The sequence below is a fragment of the Bos indicus genome, chromosome 11, assembly GCF_029378745.1.
Source record: "Bos indicus isolate NIAB-ARS_2022 breed Sahiwal x Tharparkar chromosome 11, NIAB-ARS_B.indTharparkar_mat_pri_1.0, whole genome shotgun sequence".
Lineage (NCBI taxonomy): Eukaryota > Metazoa > Chordata > Mammalia > Artiodactyla > Bovidae > Bos > Bos indicus.
In genome coordinates, this window is record NC_091770.1 from 45,906,990 (window position 1) to 45,934,064 (window position 27,075).

A 27,075-nucleotide genomic window follows, 5' to 3' on the forward strand; every position below is an offset into this window, starting at 1 on the left:
GAGAAAGAATCTAAATGTTTTAATCAATTCAGTCATAAAAATAAGACTCAACTGTGTGTCTTTGAAAAGTTTTGTTGAGGGCAACTGAAAGGAAATTAGGCTTCTACAAGTAAGATCGCTAAGCAGTTTAATTAACCTGGCTCCTTTCCAGCTCCCTCATGTGTAGATTTTTGCAAGAATCTGGTTTGTGAGTGAATATTCAGGCTGGTGTTTCCTGGGGAACAACAAAAGAAATGGAGTCTTAAAGTGGAGAGGAAATAGAATTAAATATGTATTTAATGTGTGTATTGAGTCCCAAGGGCGTCCCTGGTACCTCAGATGGTAAAGAATCTGACTGCAATGCAGGAGACCAGGGTTTGATACCTGGGTTGGGAAGATCCCCGGGAGAAGGAAATGGCAGCCCACTCCAGTATTCTTGCCTGGAGAATTCCACGGACAGAGGAGCCTGGCACGCTACAGTCTATGGGGTCAGTGTGTGTGTGTGAGTGACTCACACACACACACACACACACACACACACTGAGTCCCAGATGTTTTCCATATATCATCTTCCTTATTTCCTAAAGCAATTTAATTAGATAAGTGTTATGAATTTCACTTTGAATTTCTCTTTACAAGTGAGGAAACAAAAGACTGGGGGACATGAATGGTGCCAAACCTTTGAGAATTATTTCCTATTCAAATTATCACTCATTCCTCGATTTGCAATAAGTTCCTAAAGACTGCATGGTGTCTGAGTTGTGTCTAATCAGGAAAACAGAAATCAGTTTAGATACTTAAAACAGAGAGAATTTGATTCAAAGAGTTCAATATGAAAGCTTTGGGAAGGATAGTTGATTTCAGGCAGTACTTCTGGATATGGTTGAGTGAGGAGACTGTCAAATGCTTTCCCCTAAAAACAACCATAAAGATGGACAAAATTGCCCCCAATCATGTCTGCACTCTGGAAATTGGCCAGAGGCATTTAATAATCTGAGAAGTTTACACTTGAACAAATGCTGGACTTGGTGGAAATCAATGGCATTCTGGTCTGTGTCTAATCCCATCTCTCCCTTCAACATGGAGTTCTACCAGGGAGGGAAAAGCCATGAGAACTAGCAACTTTTCTTTTGCAACTAAAGGGGACTCACTCAATTTGGAGCTGCAGACAATGGCCACACTCAGGATCCTTGTCAGGATCCCACTCAGTGAAAGTTGTTTCCCAGAGCCGGGAGAGTCTAAGAGAGTCAAGAACTCGTTTCTACTGGCCAGAGGTTGAGGTTGTGATTGGGGCAAGCACATTCCCAGCTAACACTTTGCATATATGTAAGAGAGATCAAGAATCCTCAAGCTATTTATGGACTCCTGACTGTCGCTAAGGTCTTGGACATAAGCATAGAAAACCCAAAAGTACCCATCAGAAACAAAACCACTTGCACAGACCTGAGAACAGCCTACATCATGAATGTGCTCTTCTGTCTACATACAAATGCATCAGCATAAGATGAAGCCTAACTGGTTTGAGGTGTTTGAGTACAATCTCTGTCCAATCACTGGCTGATCACTGAGCTGTGCAGACACAGGGAAACCATAAAAAAACAAGGCTAAAAAATAAAAACAAAAATATATTCTTGAGTAAAGCCATCTATGTGTATGTGGTCACACACCACAGAAGAGATAGGCAGATTTCGCAGATATAGTCCAAGCAGACTAGTAAATGTTGTTGTTCAGTCACTCAGTCATGTTTGACTCTTTGCAACCCCTTAGACTGCAGCATGCAAGGCTTCCATCTCCTTCACTATCTCCCAGAGTTTGCTCAAACTCATGTCCATTGAGTTGGTGATGCTATCTAACCATCTTATCCTCTGTCACCCCCTTCTCCTCTTGCCCTCAATCTTTCCCAACATCCCAACTTTTCTAATGAGTCAGCTCTTCCCATCAGGTGGCCAAAGTTTTGGATATTCAGCATCAGTCCTTCCAATGAATATTCAGGATTGATTTCCTTTTGGATTGACTAGTTTGATTTCCTTGTTGTCCAAGGGGCTCTCAAGAGTTTTCTCCAGCATCACCGTTTGAAAACATCAGTTCTTCTGTGCTCAGTCTTCTTTATGGTCCAACTTTTACATTTATTCATGACTACTGGAAAAACCTTAGCTTTGACTATACAGACCTCTGTTGGCAAACTGATCTCTCTGCTTTTTAATACACTGTCTAGGTTTGTCACAACTTTAGGAGAAAAAAGAAATCCAGAGTCACTAAAATGACCAATTTCTAACAAAAATTATGAGACATGTAAGAAAAAGGAAAATGTTACCGGTATTTAAGAAAAAAAGGCAGTCAATAGAAACTGTCTCTAAGTGACTAAAAATGTTAAGTTTATTCACAAAAAAGTTATATTTATCAATGTTTTCAAAGCAGATATAGTACGTTCAAAGAAAACTATGTGCAAAGACTTGAAAGAAATTAAGATAACAATGAATTAACAAACAGTGCTTCTCAAGGATGGTCCTTGTCAGGGAACTAAGGTTCTACGTGCCACGGGACAAATAAGTCCAAGAGCCACAACTAGACAAAGCTCGCAAGCAGCAATGAAGACCCAGTGAAGCCAAAAGTAAATAAGTGATTTTTAAATTAATGCTAAATGGTGACTTCCTGGATGTCTTAGTTTGAAAAGATGCCACCAATATCTAGTTAAGTTGGTTATTCACAGGTCTGTCACCCTGTGCGTAAACTCTGAGCAGGGATCACATTGCAGCAACATGATCCAGGCAGAAGGTGGGTGTGGGCTCCACTGAATAGGAGGCATGGGTGTCACCTCAGTCACTGGTACCCTGTAACTCTAGATTTCACAATGTCCTCTGACTGCAGCTCACTGAGTTATTTTTCTATTTTCCTGTGTCTCTGCATGGGAGTCATTGCATTCATCCCTGAATGAACACGAAGACAGAGGAAAAATGGTGAGGTGTAAGGTTTCCTGAAGGTATTCTTGTCCCTCATGACTGTCACCCCCACCCAGAACTGCAGCTGCGGAGTAGTGGAAATAAGTGCTTCTCCAGTTAAAATTCCTCTCAGTAGCATCCAGGAAAATCCAGATTTCCCCAGGAACAGAAGCTCTGTGCAGGCAGCATCTTGTGTCCTCTGTGCCTTGGGGAGTGAAGTCTGGAACAAGGATTTGTTAAATATTGAATGAGCAGTTCATTCCTTGAGAATAAGGCATTTCCTGTGTTCCAAAGCCTCTGTTTCAACCACCCATGCTGCTAGAAATACCAACACAGTCATTGCAATCTCAGCATTAAGAAGTTCAATTGAAGTGGAAAATATTCTCGTTGTGGTATGAGAGGTGCTTGGATGGATCTAAAGATGAAAAGGTCAAGGTGCCATCCTCCAAGGACTTTACAACCTAGTGCGTCAATTTGGTGTCCATTAGCTGTGTGGATGGGCTGGATGAGGATAGAGGAGTGCAACACTCTCCGGACAGAGTGGCTCCGAAAATGTCGAAGCTGTTAATTAGCAAATTAACATTTTTTTAAACTTATTTATTTTTAATTTTAAGATAATTGCTTTACAATTGTGTTGGTTTCTACCGTACATCAATATGAATCAGTCATAGGTATACATATGTGCCCTCCCTATTGCACCTCCCTCCCACTTCCCTCCCCATCCCACTCCTCTAGGTTGTCACAGAGCACCAGGTTTGAGCTCCCTGTGTCACACAGCAAATTCCCACTGGCCATCTGTTTTACATACGGTAATGTATATGTTTCAATAATACTCTGTCAATTTTGTTTCAGTGCTACTCTGTCAATTTGTCCCACCCTCTCCCTCCCGCACTGTGTTCCCAAGTCTGTTCTCTATGTCTCCGCAGATGCCTCTTGACATAAAATGTAGTACAAAAAAAAAAAAACAATTCTCAGGACTTCCCTGGCTGTTCAGTGGTTAAGACTCTACACTTCCAATGTAGGGAACTAGGGTTCAATCCCTGGCCAGGGACTAAGATCCCACATGCTGTGCAGTATAGCTGAAAGATAAAAATAAAGCAAAAACAAACTAAAAAAACCCCATCGATTCTGGTATTACCCACCATTGACAAACTTCTAAGCTTCCTCCAGTCCTTCTGTTCCATAGTCATAATTGTGGGTACATTCTGGTCTCTATTGGTCCTATTTCCATGGCTCTTTTCCATGGTTGGATGTGTTGTCGTTCAGTCGCTAAGTCATGTCCAGTTGTTTGTGATCCCATGAACTGTGTGGAGGTAGGTCTCCTCTTCGTCTGTGTTCATGGGCTGCAAACCCATCCCACTCTCAAGGTCCAGCAGGAATATGATGGGAAAGGAGTAATCTGGTCAGAGCTTACCTCACTGCCTTAAAAGAACAGCACCAGGATGTGCAGCGGGGGCCCTGGCTGGTGTGGGGTGTGGGCTGAGCTGGGGTAAGGTCAGGGAATGAGTTCCCACATGCTGCAACTAAGCATTCACACGCTGAAACCACAAGATCCCACTTGTCACACTAAGAAGGGGTGCAGCCAAATAAATGTTTTAACTCTTTTATTGAACATTACAATATTGCTTCTGTTTTATGCTTCTAGGTATCTTTTCTTTTCTTTTCTTTTCTTTTTGCCCAAGGCATGTGGGATCTTAACTCCCTAATGAGGGATCAAACCCACACCGCCTGTTTCAGAAGTCTTGCCCACATACCACTCGGGAATTCCCAATAAAAAATTATTTAAAAAAAAAAGACCTATGTGGTTCATGGACTTTTGTATACAGCATAATATCCAGGAAGAGTTTGCTGAAATCAGTCTGTCAAAGGCAGAAGGAGTGATTCCAATTAAACTTTTCCTGTATGTGAAAGCTTTTCATTTTATAGTTTCATGTCCTGATTGGAAAAACAAACAAAACTCTCCCATCATGTGTTCACCACAGTTAGGACTATTTTTTTTTCTTCCTTCAGAAAGTATTAAATACCTGCCATGGAAAAGCCTGACAAGAAATGCCAAAATGTAAAGCTGAACAACATGGTCCTTGAGCTTATGATCCAGTGAACGTAACATCACGCGCTTAGCATCATGAGAACAGCAATGTAGGTTCTCTAGGGGCAGAAGGACATTGTGGGCATTCTTCCTCAGGAAAGGGGTCAACAGCTCCATTGAAGGATATCTCCAAAATGCTTAGGAGAAACTTAGACCTCAAGCTAAAGAAATAGTAAGTCTTATTTTACTTAGCATAATTATGAGAAAGAAAATGCTGGCTCATTAAAGATTTTGATTAATAAGGATTTACAATTCATATGGTATTTGGTTCATCTATTTGGGCAGGTTCAATACACACTCAGCATTAAAACACAGTTTCATTTGACCTTGATGATGATCAGGGCACTTTAGAAACTGGCTGAAGGAGTGTGGGAGACACTGTAGGGAATTTCCAATGGGAAGACTTAATGAAAGGCTATGAACTTGAAACTGAGGATGCTGGCTTCAATGAACCATTGCCGTTTCTGATGGGTGGATAGACATGATGAATGCTGTGTTTTAGAAAGATTAACCCAGTAATGATGTTCAGGGAAGAGGGAAGGTAAAGGAGCTAAAACAAGAAGAACAGCCAGGAGGCACATGCAGTACGGAAGCATGGAATGATTGTGGTGATGTTACAGATGGTAGAAGGTAAAACAATTTTGAGTTGCTTCGGTGTTCAAGTAGGAGACACAAAGGGCAAAGAGAGGGGAAAGGGTGGTTGAGGATTTTGCAACTTGTATCTTCAGAGAATCGACCTTAGGCCGTGTAAAAAATGTCCATCCTACTGTATACCAGAGAACTCTGTTCAATGTTACGTGGTGGCCTGGATGGGAGGGGAGTTTGGGGGAGAATGGATATCTGTATATACATGACGAGTTGCTCTGCTGTGCATGTAAATTTTTCACAACATTGTTAATTGGCTATACACCAATAGAAAATAAAAAGTTTAAAACAAACAAAAAAAGGTCCTTCTTTAGAGGCTCCCATTCTAGCCAAGTCCTTCTCTATGTGAGATATTTGTGAGGTCAAGGGGATATGGCCACCCCAAGACTATAATCTTCCCACTTTCTGGATTAGTCTAAATACCTGAGAACCAGAATTCACTGTCCAAATAGCCCAGCTCATGGCCTGGGCACTCACAGGCTTCTTCCCTGGGTCCATGCTCCCAAGGGTCAATGGCATGGCTGGTGTGGGCACCTCTAGGCCTGCAGGGTGGGAGAAGACCAGCTGTTGCGGGAGGTGTTCGGTGAGTGGGTGGAGCTTAAATTCCTTGGCTACCAGTGTCCCCATGAATGATGCACGACTATTCACAGTGCAGGATGGAGTCAAGGAGGTGGGCTGTGGGCAGGGGCCAGGGCCATCTCTTCTGGTATTACCAAGATCTGTCATGGAACTCCTATGAGTCAGAGAATTCTAAAAATCCTGACCTTCCAGGTCATTCTCATAAATGTATATTTGTAAGGTAGAGGGATAGACACATTATTCAGCAACTTATTGGCTTGGTTTATACCTTTAAAATATTTAGACATACAGCTCCCTTTTTATTCATTGGAGGATAATTGCTTTACAGTATTGTCTTGGTTTCTGCCATACATCAACATGAATTAGCCATATGTATACATATGTCCCTCCCTTCTTCCCTTTTCTAGAATCAATCTTTCTAATAGATATACTTTTATCCAAATTGTCAAATTAATTGGCAAAAAATTATTTCTAGTATCTTATTCTTTCTAATGTCTTCAGGATTTCTAGTGATGTCTACTTTTTTATTTTAATACTGGTTCTTTGTGTTTCCTTTCATTTTTGTTTGTTTGGTTTGAATGTGTAACAATGTGAATTGTCTTAAAAATTTTTTTTAAACCTCCTTTTGGCGTACTTACTTTTTTTATTGTACATTTTTTTTTCAATTTCCTTGGCCTCTTCCCTTATTCCTTCTTTCCTTTCACTTACTTTGGGTTTGATTTGATATTCTTTTTTAATCTCATGAGGTGAAAGTTTAGAATGTTGATTTTCAGTCCTTCTTTTTCTAACATATGAACTACAAACTATAAACTTAAGGACATCTTTAGCTGTGTTCTACCAGTTTTGATATACCACATCTTTATTACCCTCAGATAGAAAATATATTTGCATATTATTGTGATTTCTACATTGACTCGTGGGCTATTTAATTAAGGGTTTTACTTAATTTCCAAGCAGCTAGATTCCACCACAGTCACAGAAATTGTTCAGAATCAATTCAAATCTTTGAAACTTGTTGAGGCTTACTTTATGACCCAGCATTCAATGAGTTTTGATACATTTCCTACAACTTTGCATTCCACTACTGTTATTGACTGTGCATCCTGCTTCCAGGAAAAGAAGGAGAAGGCATGTCCAAATTCTAAGGTCCAGACTTGGAAGAAATGCACAGCACTTCATTTACATAATATGGCAAGTCCATATTCCTATACCCATATGGCCAGGCCTAATGCAAAGGAAGATGGGAAACAACTCTCAGACAGGGTTTTCCCCAAATAGTGTCCCACACAATCTCCAAGCTAAGCAACTCCAGGTAGGAAAAGAGAGGCAGAGAGTCTTTCTCTTTATCCATAGCTCAGGTAGAAAATATGGATTACTCTCTTATGTTTTACCAATCACAATGGTAAAAGGGATGGAGCTGTCCTGTTGGACCAAGCCTGGATATTCACTTTCCAATGCCCATAATGTACAGTGTTGAACCCACCAGAATCACACAAAGTGGGTTCCAAGCAGAAAAATGAGTCCATTATCACAGATAAAGGATGCTATGCAAAAACTAAAACAAACAAGATAATGTTCACTACAACATGTAGGTAAGAAAAGGGAGAAAAGAAACGACTGAATTTAGACAGCTAGAGTCCTAATGACGGAGAAGGCAATGGCACCCCACTCCAGTACTCTTGCCTGGAAAACCCCATGGACGGAGGAGCCTGGTAGGCTGCAGTCCATGGGGTCGATAAGAGTCGGATACGACTGAGGGACTTCACTTTCACTTTTTACTTTCATGCATTGGAGAAGGAAATGGCAACCCACTCCAGTGTTCTTGCCTGGAGAATCCCAGGGACTGGGGAGCCTGGTGGGCTGCCGTCTATGGGGTCACACAGAGTCGGACACAACTGAAGTGACTTAGCAGCAGCAGCAGCAGCAGCAGAGTCCTAATGAAATTCATGGCTGTGGAGAAGTAGAGAGAGAAGCCAGCTTGCAGGGGTGAGTGGGTGGTGCAGGAGGAGTGAGTGAGGAAGAAGGCTGAAAGTGTGTGTCACTGTCAATATGACTGGCTGTGAATGGCACTTCCCTGGGTGATCCAGTGGCTAAGACTCCATGCTCCCAATACAAGGGGCCTGGGTTCCAGTACTGGTCAAGGAACTAAGGGTTTGAATGCCACAACTGAAAATCTTGCATGCCACACCCAAATAAATAAATATTTAAGATGACTGGCTGTTAAGAGAAGCAGTTACAATGTTTTCACCTGAATTCCCCCAAAAGGTGGCCCTGATAAAGGGATTGAGAGCAAGGAGTTTATTTGGTAAGTGATCCCAAGAGAGGTGGGACAGTAAACCAGAAGAAGGAAGGAATCCAACAAGAGAAGATGCATGAATGAACAGGTTACAGCTGTGGACAACTGGAATGCTTCTGCCGATGACCTTGAATTAAAGTGTAGAAGGATGCCTCCCCTCAGATTCATTCACTGGAGGGGTGAGGAAGCTGGGGGACTATCTACCAACTCTCATTCCTCAGGGATGTCGGACTGCTGGGGGTGGGGCTTGCGGGTGAGGAAATGTAATCACCCCCGCCCTCCTGGGCCTGCTCCGTTTCCCCGCTGAGCCAGCTTCTCACAGCCAGTGATGCCTCCAGATAGTGGCCCAACTGGAAGCTTGTGCACAAAACAGGCAAGTACTCACCCCTGGGAATAAAGGCAAAATGCGAAGGAGGAGAGCACTCTTAATATGCTAAGAAAATACCGTGAGCACTGGGAGAGCAGGTCCAGGATGCTCTTTCGCTAAAGAAGAGTAAGAGATGTGAGGGGCCTGGCTGATGTGGGTAATTTATAAGGAAGTCTAGGAACGTCTGCGAGAAATCCTCTCTCCTTCCCTCAAATGCATCAAAAATTGTTTCCTAAAAGGAATTTAGAGTGAGATCAGGACTGAACGGACTTCAAAGTACCACCCTCCCCTCACTCATAAGGAGAAATCGGTCTGAAGAAGGGAAAACGAGTGACCCATTGCTGGTAAGAGCAGAGCAGATTCAGGGCTCCCCAGGGCCTGTATGCAGGGGACCAACAACCTTAGTCGCTCAATTGTGACCCACTCTTTGAGACCCTATAGACTGTAGATCGCCAAGCTCTTCTGTCCATGGGATTTCCCAGGCAAGCCTATTGGAGTGGGTTGCCATTTCCTTCTCCAGAGGATCTTGCCCACTCAGGAACTGAGCCCCAGTCTCCTGTGTCTCCTGCATTGGCAGGTGGATTCTTTACCACTAAGCCACCAGGGAAGCCCCATGCCAGTGACCTAAGGAATCTAAAGTCACCTCCAACCCCCGGCTGTGCGCCACCCAGGAGGTCTCAGAAGGTGAAAGGAGCATTCACTCCAAAGGAAACCAGCAGCCACGGGAATGCTTCTGATTCTCTGCGGTCTTTAAGCAGGAGAGTAAAAGAGCATCGTAGACACAGAATGAAGCCTTAGAACTTGCTTTTAATCCATAAAATGTCCCCTTGAAATAGCAGGTGGAAAGCTACTGGAGCAAACCCCCTGAAAAGTGATCCTCCGACACCGCCCAGTCCCCGCCCCTCGACAGTGACCCTGGGCTCGGGAGGACCGCCCCAGTTTCCGGTCCTCTCCAGGGCCCGCTCCCGCCGCCGCGCTCCCCCTCCTCCAGCCAGCCCCCGCACCCTCAGGCTCAGGGAGCCGGCCCGAGGAGGGTGCCCGGCGAGCCTATGGGTACAATCCTCCACCGCGCAGCCAGCCGCAGGGCCGGCCGCACGGAATCACGGGGCGGAGGCGGGGCCACGCCGGTGGTGGGAGTGGCCGCACCAAGGATGGGCGGGGCCGCGCCGGGGGTGGGCGCGGCGTCCCGGCTGCGCTCGCGGCTCCAGCAGAGGCCCAGGCCTTCAACCTCGGGCATTCCTCCCGAACCCGGGAGTCGCTGGGGGAGGGCGTGGGGGCGCGGTCGGAGCGTGCGGGGCGGGGCCGGAGCGGGGCGGGAGCGCGGCTGGCGCCCGGGCTGGTCCCTAGTTGAGCCGCCGCCCGACCGGCTGGTCCCTGCGGCGGCTGCCGGGGCGGCCCGGGCGCGCGGCCTTTCGCCATGTACACCTTCGTGGTGCGCGACGAGAACAGCAGCGTCTACGCCGAGGTGTCCCGGCTGCTGCTCGCCACCGGCCACTGGAAGCGGCTGCGGCGGGACAACCCCAGGTTCAACCTGATGCTGGGAGAAAGGAACCGGCTACCCTTCGGGAGACTGGGTGAGCGTCCCCGTTTTGCGCCCTCCTGCTCCTTCCCTCCACCCGTAGGACGAGAGCTTTTGTTTAAGGTCGGAAACCTTTTCCCCTCCTCTCGTTCCTCGGTCATATCGAAAACTGCATCCGTAGAGGGCCAGGCGCAGCGTCTATCTTGTCTTCTCGTGCCCTCGATCGAATTTGGGGCGGGAGTGGCTGTGCGGGCCCCCGGGACGGCAGCTGCCTCCTGACAATGACCGGTCCCCGCAGCCCCCTCCCCGCGGGGGCGTCGGTCTCTCCGGGGGTGGGGAGCCGAGAACGGTTGTTCCCCGGATTCTCCAGGGCCCGACACCCCCAAAACGGGCAGGTCGGCTGGGCGGATCGCCGGGGGGTGCGAGGCTCCGCGAGCCGGGGACGGCTGTCTGGCTGGAGTCCTCTTGCATATTTCCTCCTCCGAGGATTCCGCCCTGCCTGTGTGGGCTCGGGAGGGGTGCTTGCGTGTGTTGAAAGCCCTGAGGATTGAGCTCCCCAAGACTCAAATAAACTGTCAGGGGATTTGGAAAAGACCTCTGAATTCCAAAACTAGTGAACCCAGCCCGGCGAAGGGCGGAAGGGTGTCTGATTTTGGACCATTCCTTAGACCACCAAAGAACACGTTTCCACAGTTGCGTGTTGAATGCAGATTTTTCGTGACACTGGATTCTCTGCCCTGCTCTCTCCGAGGGAGTTCCCTTAGCGCCCATGGTTGCTGCAGGCAGCACCACATCTCCATATCCGCCTGTAGGAAGGGGCTGGGGAAGGAGAGGACCAGCGGCTCCTTTTTAGATGACGTAATCCAGAAGTTGTGCGGATCACTTCCTTTCACATCTCATTAACCTGAGCATAGTCTCACGGCCACTCCTCACTGCACAGTCATCCAGGAATTGCAGCCTCACTCGAGGTCGCCAGTGCGCCCTGCCAAAATTCCCCTGGGTTTGGGACCCCAACATATTGCCAAAGAATGGAAGGGGAGGACTGATAATGAGAAAAAGTCATCTGTGCCTTGGAGGGCGTCCCAAAGAGGGCACTGTCCTACCTCCAGTAGAGGAGACCGTTTTTTAGAAATAGGTGTGGTCAGAGGGTGGAGAGATGGAAGAGGCAAAGAATGAAAATAGCCATTTGAAACTGACTTGTCCTTGCTAAGGGCTTCCCTGGTGGCTCAGCAGTGAAGAATCCACCTGCCAATGCAGGAGACATGGGTTCAGTCCCAAGATGGAGAAGATCCCCTGGAGAAGGAAATGGCAACCCTCTCCAGCATTCTTGCCTGGAGGATCCCATAGACAGAGAAGCCTGGCAGCCTAGAATCCATGGGATTACAAAGAATCAGACACAACTTAGCGACCAAACAATAAGCCCTTGCAGCTTACAGAGAGAGCACAGTTGGGTGGGGGCCTGTAGAATTGTAATGATCTGAGCAATGAAGGGGGTTCACCCTATCCTTACTGAAATTTCATTAAAATGGGACCACGAACAACTTTTTATTCTTACACAAATTTCTAATGTATGATGGGGACTCCATGGAAGAGCTGATTCCAACCCCCAGAAATTCTGGAATATAGAGAATGTGCCTGGAGATGGCCTTTTGTTAAACTGTCTCCCCAGGAAGCCCTCAGCAAGAAGAATGCCTTCCTTGAAAGAAAAAGACCTGCTTGTTGTTGAGAATGTTTAATTTCCTCCTTACTCTCTCTGCTTCCCTGCCTGACAGACTTTCTTCTTTGGACTGGATGGTGTCTAGCTGAAAGAGCTGAAATTGGAATCCTAAAATTAAAAACTGACAACAATCCTTCAATAAAAAATAAATAAATTAGAAAAAAGCAACTGATAACAGTGGCTCAGCGGTGGTGGAAGCAGGGGCCATCAGCACTGCTGTGGGGCTCAGCACTAGGCTGTTGAAGCAGAATTCTAAAAGGTCCAAGACCTACACTGGTACCATGAAGTCAGCAGTTGCTCAGTAAACATTTGGTTTTTATGAGAAAGCTGAGGGCTTCCTGGGGAGATAAAAGGCAATCTCTGGGCACATTCTCTTATTCTAAGATTTCTGGGGGTTGGAATCAGTCCTTCGATGGAGTCCCCATGATACATCAGAAACTTGTATAACTTTAACTCCCAAGTATCCTGATTGGGAGTTTGATATTAGCAGGTGCAAACTATTCTATATATGTATAACTGAATCACTTCACTGTATAACCGGAAATAACAACTGTGTGCACACGCGCTAAGTCTCTTCAGTTATGTCCAGCTCTTTGCAACCCTATGGACTGTAGCCCACCCAGGCTCCTCTGTCCATGAGATTCTCCAGGCAAGAATACTGGACTGGGCTGCAATGCCCTCCTCTAGGGGATCATCCCTACCAAGGGATTGAACCTGCAACTCCTGCATTGTAGGTGGATTCTTTACCACTGAGCCACCAGGGAAGCCCCAATTCAACTCTAGTCCAATATAAAATAAAAATTAAAAAAAGAAATTCTAAAAAAGTGTCAGCCAAAAAATAAAACAAACCCTTATACTTCAATAAAAAATTTTTTTTAAAGGTTAGCTTCTTAAAAGCAAGCCAAAAAAAAAAAGCAAAACAGCATCCCACAGCCAGGTCATTATATGACTTCATTGTTAGGGGTATTTATCTTTTGTACACAGTGCAAAACCCAAGGAGATGGCCCAGCTGGATAAAGGCCCAAGAATGCTGGTGCCATGGAGATGAGAAGGTGGGCAGTTTAGGTGTGAACCAGTCCACCTGTCTTAGGGAGATAATAAGAGCTAGTTAGCACCTGAAACTTATTTGATTATATGCTGTTGTCAGATGAATTATTCTTACATCTGGCATCTTCAATTCAAACTCCCTTTGTTTCATTCTACTTTTGTGTGGCTGAAAACTCAGTGCATTTTGTTAGGATGTTAAATATACATTGAGGCTTTTGTAGAGATTATCATATTGCGTGAAATAAGTCACACAGAGAAAGACAAATACGTATCACCTATATGTGGAATCTAAAAAAAATAGTACAAATGAATTTATTTACAAAACAGAAACTGACTCACAGACATAGAAAAGAAACTTATGGTTACCAAAGGGGAGGGAGGGGAAGGGAAAAATTAGGCCTATGAGATTAACCAATCCACACTACTATTTATAAAATAGATGAAAAAGAAGAGTTTATTGTATAGCACAGGAAATTATATTCAATATCTTATAATGGGTATGATTATTAAATACTTATAGTGGAAAAGAATCTGAAATATATATAGAGATATGTATAACTGAATCACTGCTGTACATCTGAAACTAACACAATATTGTAAATCAACTACTTCAATAAAAAATTTTTAATTGAGGCTTTTGTTTTTATTTGTATCCTTCTGCTTTAGTTTTATAGAGGAGGGGACATGCAGTGCAACCTACTGAAATGAGTTTCCCTGTGGGAGTATGCACAGAAGAATATTCTCAGGTCTTCTGAATTTATAGACACGACCTCTCCACCATCCCCCCTAAGCTAGTTAGTGGTTCTCCTAGAAGCTTGCAGAGGTAGGCATGCTTGCAAATAGCAGGACCTTAGCTCTACTGCCTTCCTCGATGGCTGTCGAGAGCAAGGGTAGCAACATCAGAAGTCTGACCATTTGAGTCTTTACTGTATAGAGATTATTAAATCCATGTGTTAAGCCACGAGTGGGGTACAGTGGGAATCCAGGAGAGGCAAAATAGAAAATACTTGTCCACCCTAGGAACAAAGGCAGCAGTGGTCCTTGGCAGACCTATGATACTGGTATATTCTCCACTCTGGGAAGGGGGAGAATTGCCAGCCGAAAACTGAGCAAAGGGGCATTGAGGCGCAGGGCAACAGAATCCCTGTCTTTCCAACACCCAGTCTGATAACGGGGGAAAGACGAGCTAGGCATGACACGCTGCTCTCTGTCCTGTATGCGGGTGCTGACATTGTTTTCCATTGGAGAAACGGTCTGTTTCCTTTCTGAACCTCCTCTCTGCTTCACAGGTCATGAGCCTGGGCTGATGCAGTTGGTGAATTACTACAGAGGGGCCGACAAACTGTGTCGCAAAGCATCTTTAGTGAAGTAAGTGTTCTTTAAGACCCAGTGTTTTCCATTGTCACCTAAATGTGAGCTTTCATCCTGAAGCACTTAAGCAGAATGTGGAATTGTCTTTTAAGAGTGAAAATACTTTCATTTAGAAAGCAATCAAAGATCAGTTTTGGTGTGTGTGTGTGTGTGTGTGTGTGTGTGTGTTGCCACATTGCTGGAATCTTAGTTCCCTGACCAGGGATCAAACCTGTGCCTCCTGCATTGGAAACTAGGAGTCTTAACCACTGGACTGCCAGGGAAGTCCCCAAATATTAGTTTTGATTGTTATCCAAACTTTGCTGTTTGTGTCTGGTAAAGCCTGTCTGTCTCTTACATGAGGAGCTTCCCTGGTGGCTCAGTGGTAAAAAATCTGTCTGCTAATCCACAGGTTCAATCCCTGGGTCGGGACTATTCCCCAGGAATGGCAACCACTCCAGTATGAGAATCCCATGGACAGAGGAGCCTGACAGGCTATAGTCCATGGGGTCGCAAAGAGTCAGACAGGACTTAGCGACTCAACAACAGTAATAACTCTTAGGTGAGGATCCCTTGAAGCAGAGTCTGAGACAGGGCTTCTCATGGCAGTGATTAATGAGGAGCGGGCTCGCAGGAGAAACTCACTGAGAACCAGGGAAGCCCGGGAAGCAGCCAAGCCAAGAGGTGGTTTCAGCTGAAATCTCAGCTCAGCCTGATTCCATGGAAATTGGGAGCAAACTGCCCCTTGATAGTCTAGACTCTGATGTTGGTCAACCATGGGCTATGGGAGGACGCACCTTCCCAGCATTTCTAGGCAGCAGCTGGTCCCTAGAGAAGGGGTTCACATATGCTTATAGCAGTCAACTCTCAGCAGCCAGGGGCCCCTCAGAAGGGACACCTGGGGAGAATATACTGGTATCTACCACACTGCCCATCTCTGAGCAGTTCGCTCATGGCTTGCTGCCAAAAGAACAGCATCATGGGACTTCCTTGATGGTCCAGTGGTTAAGACTCAAAGTGATTAAGTCAGTCCAGTGTCCGACTCTTTGTGACCTATGTACTGTAGCCCGCCAGGCTCCTCTGTCCATGGGAATCTCCAGGCAAGAATACTGGAATGGGTTGCCATTTCCTCCTCAATGCAGGGAGCATGAGTTCCATCCCTGGTCAGGGAACTAAGATCTCATATGCCTTGCTGTGTGACAGAACAAAACAAAAAAAGAAGAGTGGTATCATAAGGTGGAAGGGAGCAGCCTGAGTCAGTGATTAAGATCTAGGATCAGCAGCTTGGGTTTTAATTTCAACTCTTCTTAACAGCTTAGGCAAAGTTTCTAACCCCTCTAGGCCTCAGTGCATCCTTCACAAAGAGGTTGTAATGTACGTAATGTCTGTAACAGTGGCACACACTGAGCATTTGACCCTATGCCTTAGTTTCCTTTTCTGGAAAATGAGGGTAATAATAGCAACTACCTCAGGGTTGTTGTAAGGATTAGTTGAATTAATTTATGTCAAGTCTTGGACTCATTCGAGGGTCAGAGTCCATACTGTATAAATGAAAGAGGGGTGGGGCCCCTAAAACCAGGTCTCCAGAATTCCCTCTACAGTGACTAGTGTGAATGCGTATGTAGCCAAACACATCACTTACATAAGACAACACTAAAAGGCGTAACTCAATGAAAATACTCTTTTCCCCAGTCATACTGCTTTGCAGGCTCTAGATATTTACTAACTTGTGTTGATAGGAATATTTCCACCTTTTGGCTCAGACTCACTGCCCCTCAGTAACTTACGTATCATCCTCTCCCTGTGATGGATTTTCATGATTTGTCAGCTACTTCTAAAGAACAAAGCTTCATAAAGTCTTCTTTTTACATATATTCATATTTATTTGTTTTTTAACATTTATTTACTTGACTACATCGGATCTTAGTTGTGACATGGCATCTTTGTTGCATCATTCAAGATCTTTAGTTGTAGCGCATGGATTCTCTAGTTATGGTGCACGGGCTTAGCTATTCCACAGCCTTTGGAATCTTAGTTCCCTGACCAGGGATCAAACCCACGTCCCCTGCATTGCAAGGTGGATTCTTAACCACTGGACCACCAGAGATGTCCCCTTATTTACATATTTAGAACTCAGAAGTTTGTTTCACAAGAGCTAGGAGTAGAAGTGGGATTGTTTATTGAGGTTATTCATTTAGAAATTTTGATAAAATGCTTGTTCATTCTATGATTTTTTTCCTAAAGATAAAGGTAGGATTTTTTAAAAAAAAAACAGAGGATACTGTGAAAAGTAATGTTCTCTATGTTTGCATACTTGGTAGCTAAGATAAGATGGAGAGAGTTCAGAACTAGAGGCATGAGTAGATCTGAGTAAGTGTCTGGATCTCTGTGGCCTTGGACAGTGCCACTCAGAATCCCCATCTCCCATCTGTGAGGATGTCGGGGATCATGCCCGCTTTTTGCCTCCCCATGGCATGTGACGTGGTCTGTTACGGCATGCTATACGTGGCAACCTGACTTACTCGGGCTGGGGGTTATCGTCATCCTCTAAACTTCCTTCATTCTCTCAGGCGTCCTGTGAAGGACTGCGGTCATTCCCTTTGTCCCAAAGTGAAAGTAAAAGTGTTAGTTGCTCAGTCGTGTCCAACTCTTTGCGACTCCATGGACTGTAGCCCACCAGGGTCCTCTCCATGGGATTTTCCAGGCAGGATACTAGAGTGGATTGCCATGCCTTTCTCCAGGGGTTCTTCCTGACCCAGGGGTTGAACCCAGGTTCCCTGCGTTGCTGGCAGATTCAAAGTAAAGTAAATAGAGTGCTAGCTGCATGTATCATTTAAATTGCCTAGTAGCCCCGTTAAAATGAGTACAAAGATGGCTTCCCTGGTGGCTCAGTGGTAAAGAATCTGCCTGCCAGTGCAGGAGACTCGGTTTCCGTACCTGATGCAAGATCCCACGGGCCTCAGAACAACTAAGCCCATGTACCGCAAGTACTGAGCCTGTGCTCTAGAGCGTGGGAGCCACAACTACTGAGCCCACAGGCCCTATAGCCCTTGCCCTGCAACAAGAGAAGCCACCACAACGAGAAGCCTGCGCTCCACCACTAGAGAGTAGCCTCCACTCACCACAACTAGGGAAAAGCCCGCGCAGTAATGAAGGCCCAGACAGCCCCCCAAACTAATTATTTTTTTAAATGAGTACAAAGACATTGTACAATTTATTTTAGTAATATATTTTATTTAACCAAATAATTCTAAAATGTCAGTTTGACATGTAATTAATATAAAAAACAATGAGATATATTATTTTTGTATTCAAGTCTTCAGAATCTGGTGTGTATTTTATATTTATAGTACATCTAAACTCAAACATTAAATTTTCATTGGTGTACTTCCCAGGAGGTGTAGTGGTTAAGACTCTGCTCTTCCACTGCAAGGGGGCACAGGTTCGATCCCTGGTTGGGAATTAAGATCCTGCATGCCTTGGGGTGTGGGGGAAAAAAAAAAGAAGAAAGACATATGCAGCATGGATATAGGTGAAAAAGTATAAATCACAAGGCCATTTTTTATCTTTGATTATTGAGTGAAATAATAGTTGAAAAGAATGATTTGGTAAGCATTCCTCTTAAGAAAATGTGAATTGGAGTTAACAGTACAAGAATCCTGGTAAAATTCGCCTATCTCTCACTCAGGGGCATTGGTAAAGAACATAGTATCATTACACTCATCATCTTGTGTTTCTTCCATCCTTCATTGTATCATTTGCAAGTATGTACTGAACCATTTTAACAATTTATCCATACTGAGTACAAATGTTTTTAGTATGTGTCGATATGTATCATGCAATAGAATGTAGCAATAAAGCAAAAAAAAACAAAAACAAAAAAACCAAGCAAACATCAGTCTATTAAATCCCAGTAAATCCAGACTTTAACGCAGGTTAGCTGAAGTAATGTCTGTTATGATAGAAACTATTTTTTCACATATAGATGAAATTCATCTGACAAATATAAAAGATTAGAAAATATCTTTACCATGAGTTTCTATTTTAGGCTGCAATTTGACAATATTTTTTCATATATTTGGAAATCTTGAGGCAAAACATACAAATTATTAATTGGGCAGCTTCTAGCACCCAACTAATCTAAAGCTAAGGAAAAATATTTCAAAATTTTCAAATTTTGATTCAATCTTTGATATTGTTAGAAATGCTTTGTACTCTCTGGGCAGTTATTGATGGCTTAACTAAAGACCATTCACTTTTTGTAAAATATTTTTTTAGGCTTTCCTCAAAATTCTTTTACTACATTTCCATCTAAAATGACACTGTTTTTTTTGTGTAAGAATCCAAGCCATTTCATAGCTGAACAAAATTACAAACTCAGATCGTATTAAAAATGTTCTAAGTTTTTTTTCTGTTGAATTTTTAATTCTGATTTTAGCCACTAATTTCATTGTTTGTTTTTTGACTGTTGAAAGGTGAACACTTATCGAATTCCTTATGTTTCTTGAAAATGTCCCCTTTATACAACAAACTTCATTTTTCCTTCCACTGCTGCTGCTGCTAAGTTGCTTCAGTCATGTCCGACTCTGTGCAACCCCATAGACGGCAGCCCACCAGGCTCCCCCGTCCCTGGGATTCTCCAGGCAAGAATACTGGAGTGGGTTGCCATTTCCTTCTCCGATGCATGAAAGTGAAAAGTGACAGTGAAGTCGCTCAGCCGTGTCGGACTCTTAGCGACCCCATGGACTGCAGCCCACCAGTCTCCTCCATCCATGGGATTTTCCAGGCAAGAGTACTGGAGTGGGTTGCCATTGCCTTCTCCTAAACACAGCAGATTTTAATTGCCATCCATGGTGAAATTTGTGACACACATTTGAATGTCTTCTAGTGCTTATTTTTCCTTTATTGTGTGGTTATGGCTCTAGCTTCTGCATCTCCACTCAATTTTATATCAGTAGTATACCTTTGTTTTAAATTGAAGAACTTGTCTGTACACATTTTTTTTTAATTAAAAAAACAATTATGCTTGTTTACCAATTATGATTACCTAGCTATTACTAGGGCTTCCCAGGTGGCTTAGTGGCAAAGAATCACCTACAGAAAATACAGGTTCAATCCCTGGTTCGGGAAAATCCCCTGAAGAAGGAAATGGCAACCCACGTCAGTATTCTTGCCTGGGAAATTTCATGGACAGAGGAACCTGGAGGGCCACAGTCCATGGGGTCATAAAGAGCTGGACACAACTTACTGAGTAAGCAACAACAACAAGGCTACTACTATAACTTGTGCTATGAGCATAATAAGCATGTTATAATGTTTCATCAGTGCCTGGAAAACAATTCACATGAATCCATCTATTGTCCACAAGTAGAACAGTGATGCTTTTATGTTTAATACCAGAAGCAGCATGTGCCCCCGACACACAGGCCACCCTCCAACAACAGCGTCTTAGGTCATCCAGTGATCAAAGGGGAACATCATCTTGCCAAAGCAGTACTGTTGTGCTTCATGGAAACATATCTTACTATGCTTCAACTTTTAAATTAAAACTAGACACAATTGGAAATTCAGTTCCTGAGTTGCATTGGCCACTTTTCAAGTGCTGCGAAGCACTTGAAAGTTCCATGTGGCTCATGGCCACCATATTGGACAGTGCAGATAGAGCCAAATGGTCTGTGAGTAGAGATGTATGGTGGGTTTTGTTTGTTTGTTTGTTTGTTTTGAGTTCTTTAAATTCCATTGCCTCTGACTTAAAAAGAAAGTGAAAGTGAAAGTCACTCAGTCGTTCTTTGTGACCCCTATAGTCCATGCAATTTTCCAGGCCAGAATACTGGAGTGGGTAGCCTTTCCCTTTCTCCAGGGGATTTTCCCAACCTAGGGATCGAACCCAAATCTCCCACATTGCAGGCAGATGCTTTACCAGCTGAGCCACAAGGGAAGCCCAAGAATACTGGAATGGGTAGCCTGTCCCTTCTCCAGCGGATCTTCCTGACCCAGGAATTGAACCGGGGTCTCCTGCATTGCAGGTGGATTCCTTACTGAGCTACCAGAGAAGAGCTTTATTTAAAAATCTCAAATTATAGTTTCTTTTCATTATTTCTGCTGTTGGCTCACCAGCTGAGTTTTGCTGATTACAGACCAGGCTCTGGCATTTCTATTTTAGAGAGACCAGGAAGTGCAGCTCAGGGGACACTTGTGAGTGTCTTTGGGTAGGTTCTTCCCTCCTCTGATTCCTGGGGACCAAGGATGGTTTTAGAGTTAGGACTTGGCAACAATTCAGGGCTTGCATCCTGCCTGTTCCTCTCTACCTTTATGATATTGGGAAATTCACTTCTCTGTGACCCAGTACCTCATCCATGAAAGGTGATGCTGGAGCCTCCCCTTAGGGATCTCACTGGGAAGGAGATGCCGAGGGAAGCCCTTGTGTTTATTAAGTGCCTGACATTATATCCCCCTTGTTATGTTATTTGGGAGGCAGGAGATGTGTTTAGTTATGACCACCAGAGTCCTGTGTTTCATTAGAAAGACTCTTCCTAGGAATTCCCTGGCAGTCAAGTGACACAGGTCGATCCCCTGGTCTGGGAACTAAGATCCTGCAAGCTATATGGGGCTGCCCCTCCCCCCACCAAAAAAAGATTCCTACTCTGCCACTGAAACCAGGCTGAGCTAAAAGTATTTTAATACTTTTTTAAATTAAATTCCAAAGTATTAAGCTTTTCTCTCCAGAGTTGGGGCAAGGTAGTATTTTGCTAGTAATCCAGATAGTTTCCTCAGTTCTCCACTTGGTTTTGTTAGTTCGGGTCTAGCTTGGCTATGGCATATTTGTTGGAAATATGTTGTTTTGGGATCACTGCAAATTAAGTTTCCTTGGTGATGCATTTTAAGAGGAGTTAAAGTTCTGGACATTAAGCCCCTTTGGAATTCCATGGAGTGTGCTTGTAAGGTCGTGTGTAACAGCTGTGTGCTGCTCTGTGGTCCATTGGAGGTCTGCCCAGTGAGGCCAAGAGTGAGGTGTGGGATAAGGAGACCAGCTCCGGGCCCTGGCCATGCCTCCTTGGAGAGCTGTGGGCGAAGCACTGGCTTTTCTGAATAGAGGGAGAGACTGTCCTCAGAAGAGAGACTGACCTTCTATCGTCTGCCAGGCTCATCAAAACCAGCCCAGAACTGGCTGAGTCCTGCACATGGTTCCCCGAGTCCTACGTGATTTACCCAACCAACCTCAAGACCCCAGTTGCTCCAGCTCAAAATGGAATCCATCCACCACTCCATAGTTCAAGGACAGACGAGAGAGAATTTTTCCTGGCTTCATATAACAGAAAGAAAGAGGAGGGAGAGGGCAACGTTTGGATTGCAAAGTCATCAGCCGGAGCCAAAGGTGAGTTGGCATCACTGCCCCTTCTCCTTTCCCTGCGGGGGTGCTTGATATGCTTTGTTAGATTCAACTGATGTCTTTAGGTGAGTGACTATTCTAATCTGAATCCTCAAGGATAGAGACCACATCTAGTTACACAATTTAAAATATCTAGGTTCTGATGACCTAGAAATGTGTATCTCCAAATCACTTACAGTAAATCCTCCATGTTCGAATTTGTTCCATTCTGAGAGCACATTCATAAGCCCAATTTGTTTGTGTGTGTGCTTAGTCACTCAATCGTGTCCAACTATCGGCAGCCCCATGGAAAGGCTCCTCTGTCCATGGGACTCTCCAGGCAAGAATACTGGAGTGAATAGCCATTCCTTTCTCCAGGGGATCTTCCCATAGGTACCCAACTAACACAATCAGCCATATAGTACTGTACTGTAATAGATTTATAATACTTTCCACACAAATAAGACATAAAAAAAAATAAACACTTTTCATCTCACAGTACAGTACCTCGAAAAGTACAGTAGTATAGTGCAAGAGCTGGCACCAGGGGCTGGCATCGAGTGAACAGGCAAGAAGAGTTACTGATGGAGGAGGGAGAGGAGGTGGGAGATGGTACAGCTGAAGGGTCATCAGCAGTAGGAGACGAAGGACAAGCTGCAGAGCCACCTGTAGGGGACGCAGCCTGTGACATTGTACTCCAGACACGTGAACTGCCTTGCATGATTTTGACATACAAACGCACGTTCTCATCTTTGAAAGTTTGCAACTTGAAGGTTTGTATGTAGGGGACTTACTGTATACTAAAGTAAAGTAAAATAAAATAAGCAAAAGTGTCTCTAGCTGAGGGCTTTCTCTTTAAGCCCAAACCCAATGGTAAGCATTTTCAACTTAATATGTCTGATGTAGAACCTTTCGTTTCCTTCCGAACTATACCCACCCCAGCTTGCTCCTCTTTCTGCCTGCTCATGGAGTACATGATCCCACTTTTCACCCGGCCTCTGAACCCCAAACCTGGGAGTCCTTCTTGCCTGCTCTTTGCTTTACAGTCAGTCTCTAACACATCAGCAAGTCTTGTTCACTCTACCTTTAAAATAAAGTCTCCAATAGAACTTTTCTTGCCATTTCCACTGTTCTCACTGGACATCAAAGCTCCTGTTCTCTCTAACCTGGGTAATTACAATGCCTTTTCATAGCAGTTCTCCTGCTTTCGGGCCCAGTGATGTTTTAAAAATGGAAACATGATCATATTACTCCCCACTCAAGATGTACCAGCTGCCTCCCCGAGGCAACTAGAATAAACTCAAGTCCTGCTGGAAGTCGACACCACTTGATATTTGCCCGTATCTCTGATCTCACCCCCTATCCTTGGCCTTGCTCCCTGTACTGTAGCCAGGAAGCCTGCCTAGAGTCCCTCAAATCCTTTAAATTCATCTCTGTACCTGGAACGCGCTTCCATGGGCTGTTTTTCGTTTCTCAGCTCAGATGGTGCCTTGTCAGAAAGGCTTTTCTGATCTAAAATAGCCTCTATGTCCATTGCTTTCTATCCTTTCCCCTGCTTTAATTTTCCATCCCTGCACTAACTTTTTCCAGCACTCTATTACTTATTAGTTTATCTCTTCATCTCCTCCATAATCCTGCAAGCTTCATGTAAACACAGACTTTGTGTATTCTTCATCTCTGTACCTTCCCCTCAGGCACTTAATAAATGTGTGTGAGTGAATGCACTAAAGGCAGAAGGTATGTCATAACTCAGGCTTAAAGTAAGGCAGTTGCCAATGTAATCAGAGAAGGCAATGGCACCCCACTCCAGTACTCTTTCCTGGAAAATCCCATGGACGGAGGAGCCTGGTGGGCTGCAGTCCATGGGGTCGCTAGGAGTCCGGCACGACTGAGCGACTTGACTTTCACTTTTCACTTTCATGCATTGAAGAAGGAAATGGCAACCCACTCCAGTGTTCTTGCCTGGAGAATCCCAGGGACGGGGGAGCCTGGTGGGCTGCCGTCTATGGGGTGGCACAGAGTCGGACACGACTGAAGCGACTTAGCAGCAGCAGCCAATGTAATGATCACATAGACATGGTCCCTCTCTATAACTATTATTATATGCTATCTTAAAAACCATTCCATTTTGAACTTACACTTCTTTGATTGCCTTGAAAAACCATCTGGCCATTGGTACTCATTTTTTTTTTTTTTGAGTCAAAATCAACTTCATTATTATTTCCAACCTCATTTCTGATCTTATAAATAATAAGGGTTCATTATAGAAAGTTAGAGTGTACAGATACTATTATTCCTCTATTACAAATTAAAACACCTATTATCATCATTTTGGTAATTATCTCTTTTTTAAAAAAACTTTTTATTCTGTATTGGGGTATAGCTGATTAACAGTGTTGTGATTTTCTAGTTTAGATAAACAACTAAAGGACTCAGCCATACAGACACATATATCCATTCTCCCCCAAACTCCCCTCCTGTCCAGGCTGCCACATAACATTGAATCGAGTTCCCTGTGCTGTATAGTAGGTCCTTGTTAGTTATCCATTTAAAACACAGCAGTGTGTACATGTCCATCCCAAATTCCCTAGCTGTCCCTTCCCCCCCATCCTTCTCCCTGACACATTGGTACTTATTTTTATCCCAGGTCCAGTGGACCTCACCTTCTTTTTCACCACTTGTGAGACAGAAGGGCATCACCTAGAATCTTCATGTGCCTCACCTACCTCTCCCTCCCCTCCTGTGAATTCTTCTGCAGAACTGTCCCCTAGCTTTGTTCCAATAGTAAATGGGGGAATTGGAAGAGGAAATAATCGTCTACAGTATTCCAGATTCCTCCTGTGGGTGGAGACTGGAGTCAGGTGGCCACCAAGAGGACATCTTACATCCTTATGTCATGGACTTGACTGGCATGAAACGAGGAGTGAGGCAGGCCTTGGGCAGAAGGACACGTCAGGTCATGGTGGTGATCCCACCTGGGTGGTCCCTGGACCCTCCCCAACACAAGACAGAGAGTGATGCTCAGCAGCAGACAGAGGTACAGAGAGAATTAATGCCAAACAGAGAAGACATTTTGCTTTAGGAGCTGAGGAGATTAGTGGTGTGGATTTGTTTTATTGGAGAATTACAAAATGAAATGAATAGCTGAATGAATGAATTGTATTCTTGTTAAACAAACATGTAGTACCTAGCATTCTGGGTGTAGTTGGCGTAACTTTACACTATATTCAGAGCAAGCCACTGTTTACCGTCTCCACTGCCCATCTTGGATCTGAGTCACCTTCACCGTCACCTGGAGCATTGCCCCCTGTCCTCCTATTCTTGGCCATTCTCCCGAGTCTCCACGCAGTACAGTAGACAGAGATCCTATTAGAGCAGGGTCAGACCATGTCATATTTGTACTCAGCACTGTCTCTGGGACCAGGATCAGATCAGATCAGTCGCTCAGTCGTGTCCGACTCTTTGTGACCCCATGAATCGCAGCACACCAGGCCTCCCTGTCTATCACCAACTCCCGGAGTTCACTCAGACTCATGTCCATCGAGTCAGTGATGCCATCCAGCCATCTCATCCTCTGTCGTCCCCTTCTCCTCCTGCCCCCAATCCCTCCCAGCATCAGAGTCTTTTCCAGTGAGTCAATACTTCGCATGAGGTGGCCAAAGTACTGGAGTTTCAGCTTTAGCATCATTCCTTCCAAAGAAATCCCAGGGCTGATCTCCTTCAGAATGGACTGGTTGGATCTCCTTGCAGTCCAAGGGACTCTCAAGAGTCTTCTCCAACACCACACTTCAAAAGCATCAGTTCTTCGGTGCTCAGCCTTCTTCACAGTCCAACTCTCACATCCATACATGACCACAGGAAAAACCATAGCCTTGACTAGACGAACCTTTGTTGGCAAAGTAATGTCTCTGCTTTTGAACATGCTATCTAGGTTGGTCATAACTTTCCTTCCAAGGAGTAAGCGTCTTTTAATTTCATGGCTGCAGTCACCATCTGCAGTGATTTTGGAGCCCCCCAAAATAAAGTCTGACACTGTTTCCACTGTTTCCCCATCTATTTCCCATGAAGTGGTGGGACCGGATGCCATGATTTTCGTTTTCTGAATGTTGAGCTTTAAGCCAACTTTTTCACTCTCCTCTTTCACTTTCATCAAGAGGCTTTTTAGTTCCTCTTCACTTTCTGCCATAAGGGTGGTGTCATCTGCATATCTGAGGTTATTGATATTTCTCCCGGCAATCTTGATTCCAGTTTGTGTTTCTTCCAGTCCAGCGTTTCTCATGATGTACTCTGCATAGAAGTTAAATAAACAGGGTGACAATATACAGCCTTGATGAACTCCTTTTCCTATTTGGACCAGGATAGCACCTGACAATCAACAGAGGATCAGTATATATATTGAGTGAATGAATGAATGTATAGATGGATGGGTGAATAAGAGAAATAATGAACATTTGGAGATAGAGATAAATGAGACAGACATGGTTCTCTTGCGCTCATGGACCCACAGTCTAGTCAGAAAGAAGGCTAATGATGCTAATTTCCAAAAGAGATGGAAACATTTTTCAAAAGTTTTTGAAAACAAAAACTATGATAAAATCTCCATAGCACCTTTATAAGACCCAAAGATATATGTATATGTATAACCGAATCAACTCTGCTATACCCCTGAAACTAACATAACATTGAAAATCAACTATACTTCAATATAAAATAGAAGTTTTTTAAAAAGCCAAACAACAGTGGATACAACCCAAATGTCCATTGATTGATCAATTGAAAAAAATGTGATGTAGCCATCCACACAGTGGAATATTTAGTCATAGAAAGGTGGAAAGGCATATTGACACATGCTGCAATATGGATGAAGCTTGAAAAAAACTATGTTAATGAAAGAAGCTAGACCAAAAAAGACCCCTTACTATTTATTTCCATTTATATGAAGTCTCTAGATTCAGCAAACCTATGGAGATAGATAGTAGGTTAGTGGTCATCAGAGGCTTGGGTGAGGAAGGAATGGGTATAAGTGCTTAGTGGGTATGAAGTTTGTAGGGAGGTGATGAAAACATTCTAAAATTAGATTGTAGTAATGGTTGCAAACCTCTCGAATATACTAAAGATCATGGCACCTGGTCCCATCACTTCATGGCAAATAGATGGGGAAATAATGGAAACAGTGAGA

The 27,075-nt window shown here is 44.2% G+C and overlaps 1 protein-coding gene across 1 annotated transcript in view; it reads left to right on the forward strand.

Moving 5' to 3' along the window:
• Nucleotides 1-10,198: 10,198 nt before the first annotated feature.
• TTL (tubulin tyrosine ligase) overlaps nt 10,199-27,075 on the forward strand; it is a 35,736-nt gene continuing 18,859 nt past the window's right edge. Inside the window, exons 1-3 of the mRNA XM_019970246.2 lie at nt 10,199-10,468; nt 14,467-14,545; nt 21,670-21,902. Of these exons, the coding sequence (XP_019825805.2) occupies nt 10,312-10,468; nt 14,467-14,545; nt 21,670-21,902 (469 nt within the window). The 5' untranslated portion in view covers nt 10,199-10,311. The remainder of the gene's footprint in view (nt 10,469-14,466; nt 14,546-21,669; nt 21,903-27,075) is intronic.